This window comes from Neopelma chrysocephalum, unplaced genomic scaffold (genome assembly GCF_003984885.1).
Source record: "Neopelma chrysocephalum unplaced genomic scaffold, ASM398488v2 Primary Assembly neopelma1_68, whole genome shotgun sequence".
NCBI lineage: Eukaryota > Metazoa > Chordata > Aves > Passeriformes > Pipridae > Neopelma > Neopelma chrysocephalum.
In genome coordinates, this window is record NW_020897727.1 from 1,593,171 (window position 1) to 1,618,692 (window position 25,522).

Sequence of the window (25,522 nt, forward strand, 5' to 3'; positions counted from 1 at the left end):
AAACAAAAAACAACCAAATCCAAAACCCCCAATCACAACTGTTTTAAGTCTAATCTATTTTACTCATATATTAGACAACAGAGTAGTTGCAATGACTTTGCTCAGAATTGATTTTTTTTAAATCCCCCCAATGACTTTAACACTGCATTTACCAACAAAAATGCACTAGATCTATTTATCTCATTCCAATAAAATTTAAATAGTGCAACACATTATTCATCTATCCATATTATAAACTCTTGTGTACATTAAGTGGATAATATTATTAATACTAATGTTTCTGTAGGCTATTCATAAAATAAATGGTAGACAAAGTAATTCCATCTATTACACATGGAGCTCAATAACAGCTGTAAATGAGAAAATTGCAATAGACATACTGAGTAATAATCAGAACTAAAACGACAACTGTAACAATATATCCATTGTGTAAATGTTCTGATTATAGAAACACAGACTAATCTGTAATTTTTCATCACTGATAAACATTGGTAACCAGCCAGAATTCAGATTATATTTTATCCAGTTACTAAAACACAGCTGCAAAACCTACTTGATTTATTAATTTAACGAGATAGATACAACAAATATTTTGTTTACTATGATACAGAAATATGTGCAGCATGACATCAAATCACCATACCTGCCTACAAACTACAGCTAGCAAAATGTACTATACCTTTCCACGTATGTAGCTACAAATATGACATACAGAGTTTTGCCAGCATAATGTCATAAAGCTATACTGGCTTGTCAGTAGAAGTTCTCTAAGGCTTCTTGTTAACATTTACAGGCACCACGTGGTCCCAGTTTAGAGCCTGCAAGACTAACTGCTCATGTCAGAAAAGAGATTGAGGTAATTTTCTAGTTTGTGAGCTTTTGGTGATCTTAGTTAAAAATGTTTTAATTACCTCTAATATTTTAACATTTTTATTACTGTACATGTAATAATGCCTAGAAATTATTCATAGAAGCACAAAAAAACCTATGTGGCATGCTACAAACACAAGAGAGTAACACTGTAAGGTTAGTTAAGTCTGGATCATTCCTGAGAATGAACACAATCAAAGGCCTAGTATTTGGGATATGAGCACTAAGTCATCTGATTCAAAACTGCTGCAGTCAAACACCAGGCATGATTTGCTGTTAACAATGCTACTTTATTAACATGAAAAGACTCAATGTGGCAAACACCAAGGACTATTACGTAAAGGCTCCTCAGGACAATGCCAGATTCCTTGCATTTTCTGCCTCTTTACCAAGAGTCACACAAACTTGCCAGCAAGAGAGGAAGGAGGTTGAGGTGTGGTCCAGCTTTATGATACCGACCAGATGGGGAAGATGCTGCAATTGGCAAAAAGCCCAAGGAGAAAGAAATCTGTGGGGACATGGGGAGAGACAAACATATCTGACAGCAAGACAAGAGCTCTCTCCCAGACATCATCCATGGGGATCCTTCATTCCCCTTTGCTTATATTGTCACTGCATATGCACAGGATGACTAAATATATTATGCATGGGAATTAATCATGCCACTGGCACTGTCAAGAAGTCACTGAGCTTTTATTATGCATGCAAAGTTCTGCCATTTTGCACACACAGATGAAATTTGGAATTCTCAAACAAAGAATTCCAAAACAAAATTAGAAAGCAGAGATTAGGCCCAGGGTCACAATAGCAGAGAGGATTCCACATGCAAAGGAGATTTTCTGAGCATAAGTAAAGAGATTCTAAACAGTCCAGACTTTTTCAGCCAGGTACCTCTCTAAAGGACTCAACAGCCAAGTCCCAGCAGGTACTTATGCATGAGCAGGTCACGTTCTAACCAACTATTTGTTTGGATTTTTTTCTTAATTTTTATTATGTGCAGCTATGTTAACATTGCATGCTTTAAAAATCTTCCATTTCTTTCCTCAATATCAACTAATTACCCTTGCTCACTACTTCTTATAAAACAAGAATTAGCAGATGCCCAAGTGAAAAATAGTACTTGCCTTTAAAATTTGATCAGTTTATAACCATACCAAAAGATGTAAGGATTAAATTGGTATTTCCACAGATATTGCTATACTTTAAAGAGTTTAAAATAACATTTATTTAATTCATCAGCTCATCATAATCAAAATTCCTTCAAGCAGAAGTCAACTTTATACCACTTGATACCATGGCATATCCCCAACTTTGAGGAAACTGGACTTTTGAGGCTAAATTGTCCTAGCATAAGTACCATTTCAACAAGTTGAAAAGAATTTTTTGCTTGAAGTCCTTTTTCAGGATGGTCTGACAGCTATATCCCCTTTTCCATGCCTTAGAAAAAAATTCTAAACAATTAAAGAAAACAAAAGCTAAATTATTTAGGCTTCAGAAGAATACAATGTCAGAATTTTCAGGATCTAATAAGATGCACTTCAGTGATCTGACTTAGATTAATTAACACTGATTTTCTAAATTTCACCTGATTCTACTGTAAATCAATCCAATATCAACAGATTTCCACCTTCTTTACAAATACTTAGAGCTTTAGGATACAAACAGTTTAATGAGCTTGATTTGCAAACAAACTAGACCAAAGTTAATGGAGCTTACACTTTTTTAAAAAGGCTTCTATGCCTTTTAAAGAAATGTTTTCAGTTTCTCTCATGGAAATTCACTTATGATTTCTCTCATCACAAAAATGCACATTTTGGGCATAGACTTTAGTTTTTAAAAAATGTAAAAAAGGTATCAGTTTGGCAATAGGAAGTTAATTCCCCAGCCCCTGGAGTCTCACAGCTCTAACAACAAAACTTTTTTTATTTATTTATGCAAATAAGAGACAAGATTATTATCAAAGAACTCACACATGAAACATCCTCTGCATTTCATCACCATCTTGCAAAACATGAAGAAATGCTTAAACACACTCTATTCTTAAGTACTGATAAAGAGCATAACAGAAATCTTTCCTTCAAGTTCAGTTTCTGATTAGCATGAAACATGCCTTCCTTTACTTTACAGAATTGCAAAGAAGTATTAATAATAGCTCAAAGTACATTTAACAGTTTGAGATGTTCCAGCCTTGCAATTTAAATCAACTCTCCAAGTTATATATATTTCATCATGCACAGCTACAGTAAATGACTAACAATAGTGACTGCTAAATTAATTGTTACAAAGCCATAAAAGCTTCGGAATGCTACAGAGAAAAGGTCTTGAATACGACACCAATTATTTCCACAATACAAGAAATATTGTTACTTGTGTTAACTAAGAGCATGATTACACTCTCAAGGTTGCACAGGTGCATCACAATTCCACGACACGTCAGCCTTTTGTGTACCAAAAGGCCCCAGACAAGTAGAAAGCTGGGTTAAATGCAGAACTTGAACTGTGGTGTCTGAAGTGATCAGAAGGAATCTCTTGATATGTCCTGTGATACCAAGGGCTCACACAATAAAGAATCTCCGCATTTCTTCACAACCTTGTTTAGTAGCGTAAACCAGTTTCTTCTTTCTACCCCTGAGTATATTTTATCAGTAGCTAGAAATGTCAAACACTTCTATGGTAAACAGAACTATCCCGGCCTTTTTTATTTTTCTACACACCAATACTAAAAAAGGTGACAATATAATCTGCCCCAGGCAACTCTATCACTATCCACAGTAGACAGGTCATTTTCCTTTTTATCAAAGAGGAGAGTAGGTCATCACATTTTAGTACATGTTGACACCACTGCTAGTAAAAAGAGATAAGAATTCAGTGCCCTTAAGGTGCCTTAACCTCTATTTTACCTAATACAGATATTTCACAGCTCGTGCATTAAAGCCAAAAGAGAGACAGATTTGTACCCTGAAAGAATGGACTACAAAGGTCTCAACCTTTGTGACAAGCTGATATTTGTACTGCAGAGAGTACAGGTGACAACAAAGCACTTCCCTTAAGGTATCTACCTCTCCTTTATTTTGGGTAATAGGATTTATTTTTTTCCTATAACACCATAGAGAATCATGGATGTTTAACCTCTCAAGTATCACTTTTGAACACTAGGAAGTTGAAATAAAAAGCACATGCACATCTTCTGCCATCCTGAAAACAACCTCTGATGTTTGTTTGATTAAAATGCTTTTCCTTCAGCCAGGATATTCTCAATTCAGAACACAAAACAAAATAATGACACTTAAGTGCTGTCATCTTTATTCACTGTGTTTTCACTTTCAAATTCTAATACCTAAAGAAAATTGCAAAATGCCTTTATGGCAATACTCCTTTCCTCTTTTAAGGCAATGGGAAAAGACACTATCTTCTAATTGTTAATACATAACCATCTGTACATAAGAACTTACTTTTAATTGAATTTTATGTTAATAAACTGGTTCCTTCACATCCTTTAAATAAGTTAAAAATATCTGCAGGGCAAGAGCAAGAACATCACAAACTCTTAGTTATTACACAGATGGGATGGCATTCACAAAAGTACTTCCATTTGGAAAAATATAAAGATATGAAGACACTTGCAATAAACTGCATAATGATGCTCAGTTTCTTCTGCACGTTAGTGTAAAATATTACTTCAAAATAGGGAAAAGAGCTGCCTCTGGTTAGAGGCAGGTATTCCATGGTTTAAGAGAAAAAATAAATTTGTGCTTGAAGATTCTAAACTTTTTTCCCCCAGGAACACAACTACAAAACAGTATTATTAACTCCCAGTAGAAATTAAACCTTGATTTGTACAGTGAGAGAAAGAAATGAAATGGAAAAATAACATTCCTTTAGTTTCAAAACAGTCTGGTCAGTTTTTCTATTAATTTTGGTAATTTTTTTTTTAAACTGTGGAAGCCAAGAAAGTAGTTCTGAGTTCAAAAACCATATCTACAAACACAATGGCTCATTATTTAAATGCTCATTATTTATCTGTATACTTAAAAAGCACTTAAATGGTTGCATATTTGCATATATACCCACTTCTGAAATTCAGTCCTTCTTCACCAAAACATATTGTGTAGGTATACATTACTCCAGAAAAGTGAAACATAAATCAAAACTTAATAACAATAACTTTGTGACCAGCTTTAAGTGTTTAGAAGATCACAGTTTTAACAACTAATAACAGACCACTTCATTTGCCAAAGAACTTTGCACATTTATGGCCTGCACATGTACATACACACACAAACACACCAACACATGCATTTTATACTCCAGTTCAGACTAGGCACATGTTAATGCATTAGCAAAGACTAAAGTCAAAGAGCTAGACTGGTAAACAGCAACAGCATTTAGGATTAGGAGCAAGAAGACCACAGAAGGTCTCCATGACACAATGTAGCATTTCAGACAAGTGCATCTGAACCGAGCTCTCTTGTGATTGACACTGTATTCAGAAAAAAATAAAATCTGGTTTAGAAAATACACTAAGGGCGAAAATATTTTGAAAATCTATTTGTTTCTAAGCAATCTAACAATAACCCCTACTATGATTCTATTGTTTTTACTATATTAGCATGAAGATGTTTTGAAACTTGAAGAGAAGTAATTTTACAGCGAGTTTGCAAGGTAACACTACTTTTCTGCTTTGGATAGAAGTCATTATGAATAAGCTCTAGTGAATCTCTGGGTTTTTTTAAGTTGATATTTTTTGATGTCATTTTAATATACCATTTCAACTGCAAAGGAATGGAGGTATTTTGAGAGAAAACAGATATGTTTGAAATCCAGTAAAATAAATTGCTGTTACAGACAGCTGTTGCCCAAGTGAATAGCAAATATTACACTAAGGTGGGATATGACTCTTCCAAGCATGCACCAATTCAAAGTATTTGTTAATATATGATAGATTGCATAAGTGATTTACCTACACACCAAGTTTACATTCACAATTAACCCAGGCGTACAATTTCCATTCACTAAATTAAGTATGAAATTCAACCCCAAATGTCTTTGGCATTACCAGAAGATACAAAGATGTCTGCCTATTAAATATTTTCAATGTTAAACATTTATTACTTAGTGAATTTCAGCCTTACTGACTCTTCATATTGGATTTTGATGCTCTTTTATGTGCTGCATTCTGTACTCAAGATAAAATGACCATTTTATATTGCCTTCGGTTTTTTACATTTTTCTAGGATAAATTCTGTCTTCTCTTCAACTCCTTCAAGAAGGAAAAAAAAAAGTACCTGAAATAAACATTTCAGTCATTTTAAGTTTGCACAACTGCTTTACAAATCACACAGCCTGACCTCCTTCTATAATATTACATTACAGCAAGATCCAAAATAACATTCCAGTTTGACAGCTAACCTCAGGCACCACTGGTCGAGTATCTCGCTGCTTACACTGCTGGCTGAAAAGCTGATAGGATACGCAAGACAAGCTGAGAGTTTAACTGGCAGAGCTGCTCAAATCTAAATCGTGCTATTTGAAACTTAGACCACAGGAGACAACAGTTCACTTTTTACCATGGCAGCAGAATCAACCTCTTGGCCCTGTGAAAGTCATATGAATACATTTCGCACACACAAAAAGTATCTCCCTATATTATGATCAAAGACATATTCAACGCACATTTTTTATGCACATTTGATCATCCTGTTGACAGTCTTGGAAGTTAAGTAATATGGACTGCTGCACATAGGTTTCAAACCTTGATGGAGCCCAATGGCAGGCTACTTTTGACAGTCAAATAATGACAAGCACGTTGCAGGCCAATGCCCGTCATCCATGAACATCTTGGCCTGCTCCAAGCGTTGCGCGGCAACTAAGTGGACGGTCAAAGGTTAAGTTCGAAGAAGACAGCAATGAAGGGCAACTGTCATGCACCACTGAATACTGTGAGGCAGCAAGGAGTGGTTGTCTTCTGAAGAACATGCAAAATGTTCTCATTCTGTCCAGGCAGACACAGATTTGAAGGTCCTAAATGAGACCACTGCCAATTCACGAAGAGCCAAACTGACAGCATGCCATTCAAACTGTCTCTCTCAAATTTGACTTTTTTTTTCTTTTATTTCAAATCACAAATGCATGCAAAGTATAACATTAAATAGAACTCCCAGCAGTTCTTTTAAGCAAGCCAGATTTGGCAGGGTAGGAAGAGTGAGGGGAAAGACATGTAAACTTTTTCCCTTCTCATTCTTCTAATATTTAAGAGAAGTTCAGTTATTTCAAAAGAAATTCTTCCATTTTCTTGTAATGGTATTCCTTTATTTCCAAAATGACATCTGTTGTAACCTTTATTCTAAATACTGGGGGTTGTTCCAGTATTAAAAAGCAGAGTCTGACACCTTATAATTAGGTCTAATACAATCACCTGGAATTTAAATTCTGCATTTGTATATTAATATCACAATAGGAGCATATATTAAAGCATGCAAATAAATACTTTGCATCAGTCCCTAAATATTCTAAGCATTTTTGTTATAAATGGTACAATAACAGTATATTCCATTTGTTTAAAAGCACTGTTTTCTGTGGAGTTATGGCTTGAACAGCATGATTAACAATGAAATTGCATTATTTTGCATAAAACATATACATCTTACTTTTAAACCATTGCCAGTAAAGATGTATATTTTTACTTACACATTTAAATTATGTGATCATATTCACGTTTGCCTCTATTAACATATAAAAGACTTCAGGAAAAATAGAAATACTTTTTTCTATTAGATAAACAGTGATGTCTCTCATCTTTCATATGAATGAATGCTTGACACTAAATTTAATCAGCCTGACAAAGGATCATATGGGTTAGTTCTTTATGCCCTTTTCATGAACAGTCCATCTCCCCTGCACTTACAGGGCCAAATATTGCCCTTTCACAAAACAGATCAACATGCAAAGTGCTTGTTTCTTTTGCTGGGTCACTGCCACCATCCCACCTGTGACATTACTGCTTTGTACCACCTACTGTCATGATACCAACACATTAAAGACCCTAATCACAAACTGTGCTTTGCAAACTCAAGAGAAAATGAATTGTCATTATTTATGAGGAATATGTTTGGATCATGAAGCGTAAAACCACGTGTCTGTCACGTACACAGACACACACAGAGCACAAACTCTTTAAGGTAGGAACTATAGTCATACGTTCTACTGCACAACTCATACCACCAACACTTTTCATATCACAGATAATGACCAATCGACTGTCCTGATCACACTGAATTACTTTCAGGAAGCCAGAACCATAAAATCATAATTCAACTTTTTTGGGCCGAAGAAATTTCAAGGCTTTCCTACCTAGGCAAGAGGGTCCTATCTATAACAGAAGTTATAAATCTGGGGAGAGGTCATCAATGTCTTTTACACTCTGTGAGGGTGGGAGAAAGAAAACACCATGCTTTAATTATTAGAAGATTTGCTTGGTTACACACCCGTTTTTCCCAGCTACTTCCTCTTTTTCTGCCCTACAATGAGGTCCAAATCAATTAGAAGCACTTCTGTATTTGAGATTTCCAGATCTTAAATTCTGGGTGTCTTGACTTCACTCTTTACTGTTGAAGTGCATAATGCTCCTGTACACCAACTGCACCTCCCAACACTTCCACCATGAGCTGCACAATGTGTGTGCACACAAAGTAGCTACTTCAGGTAGTCAACCCCTGTCCAATCGAACTGGACTTACTGCACACACACCACTCAGTCTCAAGGAATGTACACAATGTATCTGATGCCTATCAGATTCTATCAATTTACTTGTGATAATGAGAAAGTTAAGTTTCTCTTCACTTTAAACATCATTTCCCTGATGCTTATATGCACTGTTTATGATGAAGGTCCCAAATAACTTTCTCCTACCTAACAGCATTGGACTAAATAATTTGTTGTGGCTTTATTCAGCGATTAGGTACATACATAAGCACCACAGCACAGTTCAGTAACTAACTGAAGCTGTTTGCTATCACGAGACTTGGATACCAGACAATGAAGTATTTCCTTTGAGCACAAGAGCATCATTACCTGCTGCATTGATACCAGTTACACTAGAAGTAAACATAGAAGAGAATCAGAAGAGAATACAAATTGTTTCCAGATCTACAAGCTGTTGTCTAATTAATTTGCATAAACCTATCCTTTTGAACACAATCTTCAGACAGCCCTTTCCAAATACAGATGTACGTTTCAAGAGGCCTACTGCTTTGAGACAACAGTCAGGTTTGTAAAAGCTTCTTGTCCAACTTGAATGCACATTCAATATCAATAAGATTGAGCTTCTAACGTTTTTTATATGCTTGTGAAAATTCTACCTATTTCCATCAGAGTAAAAAAAAGCAAACCATTAAATGTGCATTTGAACATGAATTTTACCAGTTAAACTGTCAGAAGTACATCAAAGGTATACAGATTTTGCAGAGAATAACAGCAATGCTTTCCAATCCAAAAGTTGTTTAAAGTTACTGTTGATTTTTTGGAGATGAAAACCTTATCTGATTTTTTCCTCCTTTTCTCCCTATAAGCATGTACAGCATAACAGTCATGATTTTTCACTGGCAGGAGCCAGTGCATGAAATTTCTGCACTTCGATGACAAAGCAGGCATGAGAACTAGGAGGCTTTGCTCCAAGTAAAACCTTGTGCCAGTATAGAGGAGAATCTCTCTGGTAAATTACAGGCAGAAGTTACAATAATTTTAGTATCTGTACAGAAATACACAAATCAGACCCTGAATTTAATATTATGAGATGTTCGATTTCAGTACAGTTTTAAACCTTTTAACAGAATCAGCAACATATTTTAATCAGGTACCTTTTCAAGTATGCACTGCATGAAGTACCAGTTGCCCGAGGGTTATGAAATAATACTAAAAACTTTATAATCATTCATTGATTTAGTTTTGAGCATAGTATATCATTTGAATCCAATGGGAACATAAAGAGCTATTTGTGAGGTCAACCACAGTACAGACAGAGGCTGACATGATATCGATGGCAAGGTGGAAAGAAATTGCCAAATACAGCAGATCAATACCTCGTTTCACTGTTACACCCTTCTGGAGACATAAAATATATATCTTTACAGCTACGAAAATAATAATAATGAAAGTGGGAGATAAATGCTTCCCTCAAGGTAAACTATTTGATTAGCTGAGGGCAAAGGTGACAAGAGCAGTTACACTAAAGTAACTTTACAGTCTTAAATAAAAACGGTGGGAAGAGCAGCAGATAAAAGGGAAAATGAAGCTGAACAAGTTCTAGGAGATAAAGACGTAATTCTTTCAGAAAGTGGGGTAGCATGTAGACAAAGGCAAAAAACTGTTAAGCTAAATAAAGTAGAGCTTCCTCCCATAATCAGATTCCAGAAACTAAACAAAAGTGTTTTGAAATTACAGCACTATCATTTTCTATCCAGAAGGCTTCAAGTATTTAATCTGTCCTATGCTTTAAATGCTTATGCTTTAACTACTCATAATCATGTTTTACACTTCAGTAGTGGACCTACCACAATACAATAATACACGACAGTGCTTTTCAGTCTCAGCTGAAGGAAAGAGGATAATTTGATATTTTGGATGCTCTTGATCATTACAGGTTAATTAAATAATTTAAGAAATGGATGAATCATTAAAAGCATGAAAACCCAATCCTGCTTCAGCTGAAGGCTGCTTAAGGTCAATCATCAATTGCACTGGGAACAGAAACAAGCTTTAGGCAATCACTGTTTGGCCTGTCTAGTTTTCACTACCCTAGGTCAGAAGAAACTGAATCCTATTGCTACTCCAATACCTTTTGGAAACCCTGAAGTCTCTCCAAATGATACAAACTGAATCATTTAAATTCAAGTTAAATTATAACAAAGAAAACAAGCAGAGGGGTAACTGGGTAAATAAAAACACTGTTCATTTTGCCAGAGCAAAAATCTCATCGGCGCAACAACATAAATTTTCTAAAATGCATGGAACATTGTACCAGTCTTTAAAATAAACAACCAGTTCTGCATCTTGTCCCACTTCTAGGACACTTTTTGCCCACCACGAGCTGGCAAGATACCAATGGCTGTCCGTGGCAGGAGCCCAGAGCAGTGAGTCTAATGAAGGGTCAGGGTTAATGGAACCATTCCCCCCAGCCATGTCCTACGAGGTATCGTGCACCCAGAACAGCTACTGAACTGCTGGGTGCACCCCAGCCAAAATTTTAGTTGGCTAGAGGCTATACAAGTAAGAGACATGATCTTCCAACCAAAATGTACAGAGGGAAGGGAAAAGAAGAAAAGGGAAAGGGAGCCGTGCCATATTCGAATACGGAACACGTACAGCTGTCCATACCACTGTCTGATGTAGTAGATCACTAAGATCAAAGAAAACTGAAGACCTTCAGACCCCTGGCATTGGACTTCTCTTACACTACTCTCATACACAATACCCTCACAGGCCACAATCCACAAAACATGAATTACTGCTTTGACTAGCCATTCTCCTCACATCCTTAGCTCCAAGATCTTTGAAGATTCTAATATGTGAAGCACAGATCTGTTCTTATTTACAGCAAAAACAAGTGACTGAATGTAAAACAACATGTTTAATAAATCTGCAGAGCCTAAAGTACCAATATAATTCCGAGCAGAAAGATAGACATGCACTTCTTAATTAAGTGGGTGATGTTCTAGTTAAAACAAAAAGACAACCCTGGGCCATAGCTAAGATTAAGCACGCACTCTTGCAAAAGAAGCTCCACTATCATCATTGTAAAGGCTTTAAATCACAAAAAATAAACCATCTAATAGTCTGTATTCAATAGTAAGTAGAAAGTCAGGACACAGACTGATTTGGATTAACACATTTTCAGTTATAACAAGTAATTTTACAGAGGATTAGTATCTTGATGGTCTGATCAATACTAGGCACTGCTGCTATTACAGATGAAGAGAAAATTACCCCTCCAGTAATAAAGTGTGTATGTCTTGGTTTTCCTTCATTTGCCAAGTCCATTACTGTAATGGTTCCAGCATTAGCAGCTGAGGCAATTTAAACAGCTGGAATGTGATGAATTTAAAAGCAAGAAACATTTGCCACTCATTCCTTCTTGTATTTTATTCTGCATATGCAAGGCTTCTACCTGACCATTTCCAATATACAAATCATGTGTTATGTGACTATCAACAGTATTTCTTAATTATTGTCTCATTTATAATGGGAAGGGCCAATAATGTGATTACCACAAAAATTGCTACTGGCATATTGGCTGCTGATTCTGCTAAAACCTGCACACCATTTACCTAAGCAGAAATATGACATGACAAGAAGCTTATTTAACTGTATCTAAGATGTTCCATTAACTTTAATTTTCCTAAATACAACTTCTAAAGAACCTATTTAATATCTCAATTAGAATTTTTTTTGTTTGTGTCTCTTTAAGAGGTAGAATGATAAAATGAAACAAGAAATCAACATAACATTTGAACAAACTATTATAAGAGAATGTTAAAGTTTACACACTTCATTGTATGATATGGGTGACATTTTCCAGCATTAATCCTAAAACCATTCCCTTCATCACGCTCTGAGAATACTTGCCTAATTTTCCCTGAGCATAATATGTTGAAGCAACCTATTTTTTCTTGTAAATATATATTCTAATTTTTTCAGGCAGCAAAAATTAGAATGATGCAGGAAATAAGACTTTCCTTGAAATCTCAGCCAAAACACTGTATATTCCCTTCTCGTCCCTGTAAATAAAATACATACAAAGCTTTGTGTTATTTAAAGCTTTATATTTCCTTGCCACTTTGTCTAACATGTCTCACAAATGTGAAACTGCACATGAATAACTTTGTAAAAGCCCTTGTGAATATTCAGATATGTGCATATTGATGCATTTATTATTTGTACAGCAATAACTTTATTGGATTGGGGTCCCAGCTGTGTTGGGAGCTGTACAAACATAACAGTAATGTCTGTGAAATACATTCTCTGCAGTCAGTTCTGGTTCCACTGTGAATTAGCATAAACAGCTACATAAGGTAATTGTGAACTGGGCTTAGTGGCCTATTCCAAGGACCCATCAAGGTAATACTTTTACTTTGACAGAAAATGATACTCCAGACTAATTGAGTATCTTCTCTTTCAAATGGCAACGACTCAGGGTCTTAATATGCAAAGAGTGGCAAAAGGAAGCACACACAGGAAGTCAGCAGAGTTTGCCCTCTGTCACACTGAAACTTACTTTAAAAAAGCCACTTTGGCTAAGTAAGTCTTGAGAACAGCCTTACATTAAAGATTAACTTTTTTAACTCACCTGTGAATATCAATCAAGATAATAAACATTCTAAAAGCAAAACAGCTTTTTCCCGAAGTCTAAAGGAGAAAATAGTCTTTAATATAGTACTTAAATTACTAAATGGGAGGTTTATGTTTGGTCTTACTTTGTGCAGTACCTTTTCTACACCCAGTAAAAAAGTGACCAAATCTGACCAACAGCGTATAGAAAAAAGAATAAAAATAATTATAAACTGTGTTAATTAAAGCTGAATTTAAGTTAAAACAAACAACCATGAACAAACCCCAATGGACTATTTCATAAAAATGCCTTTCCAGTTGATGAACAACATCTATTCTAACAGCTCTGGTTTTATGCACAGAAGTAATATTTGCTGTGGGTAAGACCAGAGAAGTTGATGGCATGCAACAGTTCTAAAGGTGTCTTTAGAAACTTCAGAGTAATTGTGTTTCACTGTCTACTTAAGACTCAGAGAAATATTATACAGGACATTTGCATCCCCAACATGGTGTTTAGGACAGATGAGTAATTAACTCCTGGCTATGGTTTCCAAGATTTTTCAGACCCTCTTCCCAAGAATGAATTGACATCCTCCTCCCCTTGGGCTTGGAACACCAAATACTAGCACAAACAATTTCATTTCTGCCACACATTTAATCTTAACCCAATTGAGTGATCTGCAAAGTTGTATTTTGGAAGGAAATTGTTGTATGACAGCACTGCACTCTAAAGGACTTCTACCACATGTACTTGGAACAGAAATGTTCTTCTATAACAACATAAACCAAAACTTGCTACACACATGAAAATTTGAGAGAGAGAACAGCTTATCATATATAAGAAACATACTGCATAATTAGCAAAAGCCAATGACTGGGATTCTGATAGACAGCATTTAACTGTACACAATTATAGCAAAACAAGAACTTTTATTTGGGATTTAATTCTAGAAAACAAGAGACTTTGGCAGGAGATCCATAATCCAAACCAGCTTCTCTATCCAACCACTTCCCTCTCATCAGTAGGCCTCATAAATCTTACTCTCCAGAAGAGGTTGGGTTAACCTCACTAATATTTGGTTTACTACAAAATATTTTAATCAGTACCTAAATGGAAGTCTTGGCAGAACTATTACAATAAAATCACTATGCTCCCATGAAAAAAAAGCATACATTCCTTCCTGTACATACAACCCCCCCTTCCCATTGCTGCTTTCCCCTTCGGCAGCCTTTATTCTAAGATGTTCTACAGGCTCATTTTGTTTCACTTTCAATATATTCAAAGCTACTCTCAAGTAGCACCCAACTTACAACATCCCCCTAAGGCATCCTATAAGTATTGGTACCTTTAAATTCTCTGTAAGAATCTCTTGCTAATTTTCATCCTTCTCGTTTGTGCACCTGTAACATCTACACGTGTCTATGGCAGGACTCTTTCACTCTAGCAGAGTTTTTATTATACATTGTTCCTGACACCTCTTCAGGTGCCTTGTCCTCATACAACCTTTGCCAGTGTAGTTCACAGCACCATCCTCTTACTCCTTCCACATATCCTTAAATCTTTATCCTTATCATATCAAGGGCAATTATTCTCCTAATGCAAACCATTCCCAAATACATTTGAGACCTATCAAAAATATAGAGGCCCTCAGATGGACAGTACAAATGTACAGGCTAAAATAAATATGGGGTGAGGTTTTTTCTGCAACATATTTACATTGGATTGGATGGGACATCTGCATATATTTTGACATCTGTGGAAAGGGCAGAATACAAATGTAAGCCTGAAGTTGCTGTCCTTGAGCAACTTGGCAGAAAGACTAATTACTAAATGACCAGGTAGCCCTTAAAGAGTTGTTAGGAATCTTACTACTGCAAACAGGCTCTAAAGTTTTATATTAAAATACTTGCAAAGTTAGATCAGACCTGTTCCCTGCCCCTAAAATGAAATAACATTTAATGCTGAAAACTAAATTATTAGCAATACCAAAGCCAGCACATTGCCTGTTCAGGTGTATGTGATTACCTTTTTTGAAAGCTCTTTCTAAATTTATAGTGGAATTAACCTTCCTTTCATTAACATCACTAATACCAGCATTGTGCTTTCAGTCACTTACTGCTTCTCAGTACTACTGTTGTGTAAACAAAATCAGGAAAGGTACAACAACCATCAAGAGTTGCAGTCAAATATTGTACAGTGTGGTAAAACAAGCCCGTGAAACAGCAAAACATTCAGCGCTGCTGTTTGCTTTCACAAACGGTGTAATAACATCTTCAATGTAAGCAAGTAACAGCATTGCATCTAAATATATGAACAAGAAAACAATCATTATAAAGCTCGGGTGGTAGACGAGACTTAAAAATGTTTATTTCGGTCAGGCTTGGTGCAGAGTACTTTCAAATTTAAAAATAAAAGCGCGGTTACATAGTGCATCACCCCACTGTGAACGTTTTGACAAAAACAAACATATAGTTACTTGGATTTTTTTTTTCTTTTTCACAAACCACAGAACTCTCCTTAAAATTCAAATACCTTGCCCAGACGGCACGAGCCTTTACCACTAGCTACCGCTGAAGCTGTCCTAGGTGCCCCCTCTTTCGAGGCAGAGGGGGATCCAGGATTCCCCGGTCGGGCAGCGCCGCCCTGCCCGGGCAGCCCCCGGGGCGGTGCCGAGCGCTCGGGGCCGCGCCCCGGGCCGTGTGACCCCGCACGGAGCGCGGCGCCGGGGCCGCTTCCTGCTCACAGCGAACTCCACGGCGGCCTCGCAGTGCCCCCGCTCGGGGCTCGGGCGCTGGAGCTGGCGGAGCCCCGGCGGGCTGTGCCCCGAGCAGCCCCTCCAGCGGCGGGCACGGGGCTGGCCGCGGGCACGCTCCGCGGGGCTGCGGGGAGCGGGAAGCAAACGGAAGGTACCTTCAGCTCTTTCTCCCACTCCCCTGCTCTCCTCTTCATGGTGCCGCCCCAGCCGCCCGCCCGGGGCGGAGCAGCGTCCCGGGCACCGCAGCTCCCGGCGGGAGCCTCGCTGAGCTCCGCGGGCACTGCCCGGCCCCGCCCCGGACTGCAAGTCCCGGCAGCAGCAGCGCGGCCCGGAAGGGGAAGGGGCCGCGTGGCGACAGCGGGAGTTGCCAGCGGAGCGCGGAGAGGAGCCGAGGGGCAGGCGGGGGCCGTGAGTACGGGGGGAGCTTCTTCTCCTCCGGGCACGGCGGGGGGAGCGCGGCGGCGCTGGCGCTGCCCGGGGGCTGCGGGGCCGTGTCCCGGAACCTCCCAGCCGAGGAGCTGCGGAGCGGGGCCGGCGCGGAGCGCGGCGCTTCCAGACCCGCGCGGCTCCTCGCTCGCAGCTCGGTGCTCGTAGGGGAAGGCAGGGAAGCCTCAGTGCTGGGTTAAAAGTGGCCCTACAGGCCCCTGTTCTGTACCTGCAAAGGCTGCCGGGCTGGAGCGGGAGTTGCGCTCCTGTGCCCGAGGAAATCCCGGGCAGTGGGGGCGTTCCTGCGTGGGGGAAGCGCTGCCTTCCCTGCGACCCTGCCCCTCCCAGCCCTGTCAGTCACTGCCAGGATCAAAATTTGGAAAGCACTTGTAAAGTATGTTGAAGGCGAGACACGGTTGTTTTGATATCTCCCTGTTCCAGTAGAACTTGCAGGTCTGAGAGATGTTTCTTCTCCCAGACGACAGCAGGATGTTGTGATCCTGTTTCCTAATACCTTCCATATCTTCTCTCCTTTTTTTTATCCCTCTCCACCTCCCAAAAGTCACAGCACTGCAACAGATAATGTTTGAAAGATGATATGTGTGTATACTCCTACCAAGTAATAAATGAGATTATTTTAGATGACAAGGCAAATAGAGTGCAAATATTTATCTTTTAAGGACTCAATAGAGTGAGAATATAGGCTGGAAATACTTTGCGATAGGCTAAGATAGGTGAGTGGTCTCTCTATCCACCTGTTTTTTATCTTTCCTCTACCAGAAAAGTGGAGTAGGATTTTTGTAAGAAAAGCATGTCTGAGACTTGTGAAATTCAAAAACCATATTGAAACAATTAAGTCATCATTTTTAATATTTCACTAGAAATCCCTTCACTAGAAGTCCCTTCTATCCCCACTGGCTGAGAACTTTTGAAAATTTAGGTAATCCCTCCTTAGTTTTGCTGCTTTTGAATGATGTTGGTACAACAGTAGGCTTCTGTGAGACAATTTGAACCTAAAGTATGAGCTTTGATACTTAATTTTCAATATCCATCTCATTACTGTCTAGCCTTGCAAACACTGCAAAGTTGTGTGCAGTTTTTTTGTGGTAAATTGTCAGATACAGGTAGTATAGAACACGTTTGTAAGTGACACAGTGTATAGGAAAGTTACGATTTCTTTGACTTCAGTAATTGTATCTAAACTTCTTAATTATACCTAATATGAAGTTCTTGTAGGTTAATACCAGAGATACAGACAATTTTCCTCTCTTTGTAGGTGAAGTTATTTTTGAGGAACAAGACATGCTGAAGTAACTGTAGGGTAACCTTTCTTGGAAATAAAAACTGTTTTAAGTGTTTGAGGTTGATCATGGCATGTGGATCTGTCCAGAAGCAAATACAAATTTATACCTCTCTTGCTTTGCTATGCTTTCTTTCAGGAAATGCTGGACTCTTAAGTACCATCACTTTTGTAGCAGTGTTGCTGTACAGTTTTGTCATGCATAATCGCTCTGGAAATGCTTTCAAAAGTAATACTGAATTCTGTGGCCCAGTCTCATGCTTTTGGAAATAATGCTGGAACTGGACTGCAGGGAGAAGTAATTTTGTTTAAGTGTTTGTGATTGACACTGAGATAATATTCAAAGAGGAACTGTAGCATATGTAACACATGCTTTGCTGTTTCAAGTGTCCTCTCTCAAAGAAGGAGCATAAATGGTAGTTGTTAGTGATTATTGAGGACATAGGTATTCTTATGTTACTAATCAGGCAAATACATTGCCAGGCCAAATTCTAAATCTGTAATTATCTTTTGCCTCCCTAAAACCAGGAGACAGGTTTGTACTATTTCTATCTAAAAGCACTTCTTTTGATAAAAACAAATGTTTTGGGTTGGTTTTTTTTTCTTTTCCTGTGGCCCAGGACAGAAAAGAAAGCTGAATACTTAATTTATGTCACTTTGTAATGGACATTAAACAGTTAATTCTTCCTTTTACTTTTGAAAATTTCGCCTTTCTAAGTTTTCAGGACACTTTAGATTTATAGCAGCTTTATTTTGTCACTTTAAGTCATGTCATGTTGCCAGTAAAAAATGGCTTGCTGTGCAGCTCTGCTATGTTAGTTTGTTTACAACTTAAGTGTTTCTGTGGTTTTGCTGCAACCAGTAATGGATTACTACCGACAAGAGTTTTTTATTTGTTTATTTGAGGGACAAGCATGTGGTGTTTTGTCGCTGTTTTTAGATGAATAGATTTCTTTCATACTGAAGATAACAGGTAGATATTCATAGCAAAGTTTCTTTACCAAGTAGCAAATAGTGAAAACAGTAATGTTTGCCTGTGCTTGTTACCGTGCTAGAGTTTGTGAAGCTTCATTTTGATAGATTACAAACATTGTGGAGTCGTGCTGATAAAATATTTGTTTAGCTCTTGATGTCTCTGAAACTTGCCAGAAAAAAACCTGTAATTTTTGATTTGTGGAAGCAAAGACAACCACATTCTAGAAAGACATATGATGGTAACATCTCTTTGCTACCATCATGAACCAAATTTGGATGATCATTGGGAGGTAAAGGTTTCTGCTTCTCTTTCATCTCAGTTGCAGTATTGATACTGATATAGTGACATATGATAGTGACCCCAGTAATGAACCTGGACCTGAGTGAAGTCAATGACTGCAGATAGAGCTAATTTAACAAATGACAAAAGAATTTTGATAATACATAAAGAGCTGAGGACACTGACCAGCTGGATTCCAGTTGATATGTATTTGCCACTGGTGCCACTGGTTGCGGTGGCTGCATGCCATGGACATCAGCATCAGAGTATTCTCTGTTTCTGTGACTGAGAGCATTGAAACTGCAGCCTTATTGCTAATATAAAAGTGTAGATCAGTTCATTTCAATGGTCATGACAAGGAAACGTTTGTTCCACATGAAAGAAAAATGTGTTTCTGTTTTTATAAATAGGGAAAGCTGGAAATAATACTTTATTATAGATATTAGTGATGAAAAAACCAAAACAAGACTGACTGGTTGGAAACTGAACTTCCATTAATTCTTTTTGTTCCTTTTGGACAAAGCCATAAGGAGACTTGTTTGTGCTGGAAGAGTTTCCTGGTAGAAGAAAGGCATAGCTTTAGCAGCAGTTTTGATTATAGTAAAATCAACAGATACTTCATGGAAAGTCTGTGCATTATACTGTGTCACTTCTGTTCTCTGATGCAAATCTTTAGTAGCATCACTGTTAATTTCCCAATGCTTTCCTAGATGTTTTTGGATTCACTAAGGAGTTATATCACCTGAAAAGTATAAAAATAGGGAGTGAGGAAGATTGTGCAAAAGACTTCATGTCTCTCCTTTTCCTGCTATTTCAGCATTACTTGACTCTGTGACCAACATGTAATTTTCTGCACCAGAAAACAAGAAAGAAACAGCAGTTGTTAACAAGTATGTTCATATATTACACCGAAACAAATGTACTACTTTCTCACATTAATACTTTCCTAACCTCACTTTGTCATGTAGCTAAGCTTTCTGTTGCCTCAAGAAAGAAATATGTTCAGATTTATGAGAATCATTCATAGGAAAGTCTCTATCTTACAAAAGTAATTTCTCTTATGACAATGATTGAAAGAAGACTAAGAGAATGCCAGGCAACACTGAAATGACTTCATAACCCCCAGCGCCTCTGTTTCAAAGAGTCCTATTCAAAATGTGGAAGATGGCATTACTCATCTACCAGCTGATGCCTCAAGCTTTGACCTATCTTAAAATGAACAAACAATTAAAAAAACCCAACCAAACAAAAAAACCCCACAGGTCCCCTTCCCACATCCACTTGAAAATATGGCCTTAGCCCAAAGATTGCTGAAGACAGCAGAACTAGAACTTTAAAAAGCTAATTCTACATCCATTAAATACAATTGAAACTATTGCATAACCAAAATAGCCAGATTTTGTGAGTGGATTAAAATTGGCATAAAATTAAACTTGAAAGTTCAGATTGTCCTCTGAGCAATCCAATTGAGATAGGAACATTTACAGTAATGTACAAGTCTGTCGTTTCAGTGGATCTGCCATAACTTTTTCTTTCATTTTGTATAAGGTATTGTAGTTCATTCTAGTCTCACAGTTTAAATAACAGATGGAGAAGAATTTCATTTGAATTTTGTTATCCATAGATAAGCCATGCCTGTTTCAGCTGATGAAACTGTGGGGGACCTGCCTGTGAGAGATACGGGTCTAACTCCATCTGGAATTGAAGGATTACAAGGTTTGTACCAGCTGCTATTTATTACAGTTACAGACTTTGATCAGTGGCTTCTTTAGTTCCTTTCTAAAAATGTTTCTGATGTTGCCACTCACAAAATTAAGTTCAAATACCATTCAAAATCTGGGTTAAATTCTGAAAGATGCTGTGACCCATTCTATGTTAAAGTTGCTTGTTATAAGAGGGGACTTGCTGTGAGATGCTAAAAACTGGAAATGTCATTGAGCTATAACATTCATCCTTCCAGAAGAAAAAAAGGACTTTTTTGCTGAATTGAGGACAAGGCCAGATCCATTTAACAAAATGGGAACCAAAAGTATTATGCAATTCTGATATGTTATTCAGCTGCTATTAGAATGGAACAACTGGGCTTAATCTTGTGTCTGAGTAAATCTGCAGAACTATAAGTTAATCTTTTCAAACTTCAAGAGAGTATGTTAACTTTGAAACAGATTAGAAAACATCTCTTGGTAATGTTTATTTTTAAGGAACCTGGTTTAAAGAACCTGGTTACTTGCTAAACTGTTAACTTTGTGTTGTCTAATAGGTAAACAGTTTGCTGTATCATTTTAATTGCTTTTTTTAATCTGTAAGAGGAAGTGATTAACATGACAATAAATCTGAAAAAATTAATCAACAGACTCATATAAGTGAAAAATATTACTTGAAAAGTTTCAGTATTTCAAAATGATTTAGGCTTTGAACTACATGTTGTTGAATATATTGAAGGTAATTTAAAGCTGTCTTGGTTTGGGTAGAATCATCAACCACACAATGTAAAAGCTCTACAAGCTGTACAACAAATCATTCGAGAAGAACTGGAGGACAGGTTTCTTCATATACATGATGACCACATCTTACTCAAGAAGCATACAAATAAGCAAGAGGAGAAAATTAAAAGGTATGAGGTTTCATATTTTTATTTTAGCTTACAGTAACATTTCATGCCCTTTAAAGCCTTATCAACAAATTAAAAATCATGCTGATTTTTCTCAGAGCACTTTTTAAAGCAGTAGCAAAAATCACTCATTAGAATTCATTTTTGTATTGATTTCTGGTTATCTCTGTGTATGTAAGATTTGTTTTTTGCTGTGGTGGATTTTTTTTGTGGGTATTAGATGTCCATGTACAGAGGTACAGCACTGTCTATCACTTTGGAGTTGTACCTTGGGTTCAGAGCTGTGCTGTCAGAGTACAATGGGTGTTCTGGGAACTGAAGAAGAGGCTACAGAAGCCTAATGATTCTTCCAGAATTACATTCTGCAATCAAAATGATCTATACAGAGAGAGGCCCCTTATTGTATACTTCTCTGGCCTTCAGGAAGTGGACTGGCATCTAACCTTTAGTCTCGGACTGTGCCAGGGGACGTTTAGGTTGGACATTAGGAGGAATTTCTTCACAGAAAGGGTGATGAGATGTTGGAATGGGCTGCCCAGGGAGGCAGTGGAGTCACCGTCCCTGGAGGTGTTTAAGGAAAGGCTGGGCATGGCACTTAGTGCCATTGCCTGCTTGACATGGTGGAGATCGGTCTCAGGTTGGACTCCGTGATATCGGAGGTCTTTTCCAACCTAGTTGATTCTGTGATTGTCTAGTTAGCTCTAAAATACCTTTATAATCAGCTCTCCTTTATTCAGTGTAACAGATAACTTCAGTGAAGCAGTCCCAAGTAGCATGGGGAGCAGAGTACCTTGTGTGCCCAAAGGTACCCAAGCAACTTCAGGCTTATTACTAAACTTAGTGCTGTGCTGGCAAACCAGTCTGAGCTCAGCAGAACTGTTCATGGTATTCCTATTTTGCAGGAGGGCTAATTAATCCAAAAGCACCAGCACTCTGTGCTCACATTGTGCTGTACTTAATAAATTCTTGCTGCACCCAAGGAAGGTCTGGTCAGAAGTGAACAGATCCATAAAAGAGCAGCTGAAAATATTGCCTCTGTAGATGGGACCATTTTGTACTTTATTAAAGTCCGAAACATTCTTTCCTCTTGCCTCAGTGCATCAGGAACAAATTGACCAGCATGACATAGCTTCCATCTTTTCTGTCAGGCTGTTGTCAAATACAAGATGGTGGAACAAATGAATTGTTTGCTTATTCCAAATGGCATTTCCTGTGTTTCTGTTAGATGACTTACCAAATGCACTCCTCATCCACTTCAGTAACATTACATGGAATGTCCACACTGGAATACCTGAATTAATACTTTATGGCACAGAAAATAAAAAATACAGTGTTTGTCCTAGATTACCAGACAAAGATCTTAACTCCTCAAGCTAAATTTCTTTTCCAGCATCCCTCATGCCAAAACTCATGTAACTAGAAGTTTGGAATGAATTTGCAGTAGAAGAACATTGAAAAAAAAAACAACAAATAAACAAAAAACCTACTCACAGGCAAGTAACATTCTGTGACATCCTAAAGTCATTACGGATTTTTTTGGTTTCACTTTTGTTTCTTTAAGTAGAAGCTTCTGTCCGGAAGTATACAAAAAATAAAACAAGCCTCCTTTAAACAAATGAGGTGTGTCCTTATTTTCAGTTTTCTTCCTGGACCTTCAAAAATAGATTCCCTGTAAACTAGATACAGGTCTTGAAGATGTGCGACCGATTTTGTAAAGTCTTGAACTTGTCTCTTTCATCAAAGCCACCTTTTCTTTCTTTATATGCCAGGTTTTTTCTGTTCACCGCTGGGTATGTTTTCTGTTCGTGTATATTACATCACCCCCATGTGCCCTCTCTGCCTTTTGTTCCAGCTTACCAATGTTTATCAAAACTAAGGGAAATCAAAGGTACAACTCTTGAGATGCCAAGAGCAAAATTTGTATTCTTTTAAGGACAGATGAAAACCATACTCTCTGTATCTAATTATATTCTTCAGCTAACCGTTCCTCCTCTGAAGCACACTGGTAATATTTACCAAGTATAAAATTGAGTATGGTAATGAGAACTATTAAGTCTCTTTTTCCAAAGTACCTGCTTAAATATTTCCACCTCTGTATTTTAGCCACTTTAGAAAGGAGACATATATTTAAATCCTAAATTAGTAGAAATTGTGTATCATTGGAATGTTGTATATTATGAGCATTCTTTGAATAGTTGAATGTTTTGTGAAATTGTATCTTTTATAGTTTGCCCCACCACATCCCAAATCCGTAACTTTACTTAACAGCGTGCGGAGGTTCCTATATAAGGTCATGCGTTAAAAATTACATTTAAGCAGCATATGGAGTAAATATGTGTCCTCCCTTTACTAACCTTAAATGATAAGCCTTAGGAAACTGTTATTTGTCAGTGCTATAAAGCAGATTGCTGCACAGTGGTTTCAATTATCTTCAAAGAGTTCTTCGCAGGCAGTAATAGTTATATCAAAACCTGAAATTTATTATTCAGGTTCTATGCTGAAGTCTTCACAGTGATTATGTTCCTTTCAACAGAATGCTTTTTATGCTGACTTTTCACATTCTTTTTCATCTTTTTTTATTATTTTCCCCGGAATGACCACCAAGTTAACACAGCTTGTTAATGGTAGAAAAAAGTCTGAACAGGTTGGTGGCGACCTCAAGTGGCCGGGTCAGGCCTGGAGCTGGAAGAAAGAATTGAGCATTTGCAAAAAGAGTTCATGGGCTTGAGAGACAAAACGAGAGCCTCTGCAGCAAACTGCTTTCAACTGACCAGCAGCTCCAGATTCGAGGCCATCGGCCTTGTCCACACAGCTGTGTTCAATCTTTTGTTAACACTGGTCTCAGAAAAGTGAGTGAGGCTGCTGGCAGGCTGGAGCATGCAGAGGAAGGTGTAATTCACATTTATTAAAAACAGGGGTTTATATCGGTACCCCTAATAATTGCTGCACTGTAGCACGTCCAAACTCTTTTTCTGTTCATCAGTGGGCAATAATAGTACCTGTAGACAGAAAGATTGTTCTTTCCTTTTTTTTCTTGTATTTATTTATAACAGTCATGATAACTTGTTTGCCTTTGAAGTCCTTATTATGAGAATCCACAGTAGTAGGGGTTAAATAAAAGTGCAGATTTATCAAGCAAGTTTTCTAATAGTTAAAATCATGGACTTCCTTAGTATAACTTCTCTACATGTTAAAGGGTTATAAAAGTAGTATATGAAAAAGTTTAGTGTTGTCATGTTATAACAAAGTTTCACATCTGTAGTTTGTTTGCACATGTTTTTCCTTTTTTAATTTCAAGGTTTGTTCTAGTCTCTTGATACATGTGTGCACAACACTGCAGAACTGAAAAATCTATCGCACGTGTGGACTTTGAAAAGCAAATCCTACAGTGCAGCCATCTATAATGAGGCTTTTTACTGTTGAGACTTACTGCTTAAGGCAGTCTCTCTCTCAGTCCTTTACTTATGGTAGCTACATTTGGAAATGTCACTTTAAAATCTTCCTATTTTCGTAGGAACATTTCTAGAAGTACTTGTAATCAGTTAACTTATATGCTGGACTGAAAATGTGTTAAAAAAACCCAAACAACAAAAGACTTACAGCCCTGATTCAAATCTGAGTCAGCAGAATTGTGTCCTTAACTTCCACAAGTTATGGATCAGGCTGGTGGCCAGTTACACTGTGGTTTTTTCCTCCATCTCACCCTCACATTGGTCTTTATTTTCATTTCATTGATTATTTAGGCATATGAAAATAAAAACAATTCTCATGTTTTCAGACAGACAATAAAAAGTTATTGTCTCTACCAATTTGCTTCTTTACAAGTTTTGACATTTTAATACACCTACATTTTTACACTTCATATAATTAATTAGGCAGTTTTATTCCCAAATTTGTTTTTTTGTTTTAACAATGCAAAAATAGGGTAGAACTATAATAAATTGATTCAGGCCCAGTGGTAGCAAAGAGAAGAGGGAAACTTG

At 37.5% G+C, this 25,522-nt stretch overlaps 2 protein-coding genes across 6 annotated transcripts in view; one reads left to right on the forward strand and one right to left on the reverse strand.

Annotated features, from left to right (window-relative positions):
- The window catches only part of FTO (FTO, alpha-ketoglutarate dependent dioxygenase), a 235,509-nt gene extending 218,603 nt beyond the window's left edge, over positions 1-16,906 (reverse strand). For 2 of the 5 annotated variants that reach the window (XM_027684978.1, XM_027684981.1), the window contains exon 1: positions 16,103-16,208. In XM_027684978.1, coding sequence (XP_027540779.1) covers positions 16,103-16,141 — 39 coding nt within the window. In that variant the 5' untranslated portion in view covers positions 16,142-16,208. Of the gene's footprint in view, positions 1-15,724; positions 15,789-16,102; positions 16,210-16,602 lie in introns of those variants that run through there. The other 3 variants (XM_027684983.1, XM_027684979.1, XM_027684984.1) reach the window with 3 other exon arrangements.
- The window catches only part of RPGRIP1L (RPGRIP1 like), a 48,955-nt gene continuing 40,247 nt past the window's right edge, over positions 16,815-25,522 (forward strand). Inside the window, 8 exon segments of the mRNA XM_027684904.1 lie at positions 16,815-17,971; positions 19,746-19,818; positions 20,553-20,644; positions 21,400-21,410; positions 21,412-21,541; positions 24,131-24,190; positions 24,193-24,246; positions 24,249-24,428. Of these exon segments, the coding sequence (XP_027540705.1) occupies positions 20,560-20,644; positions 21,400-21,410; positions 21,412-21,541; positions 24,131-24,190; positions 24,193-24,246; positions 24,249-24,428 (520 nt within the window). The 5' untranslated portion in view covers positions 16,815-17,971; positions 19,746-19,818; positions 20,553-20,559.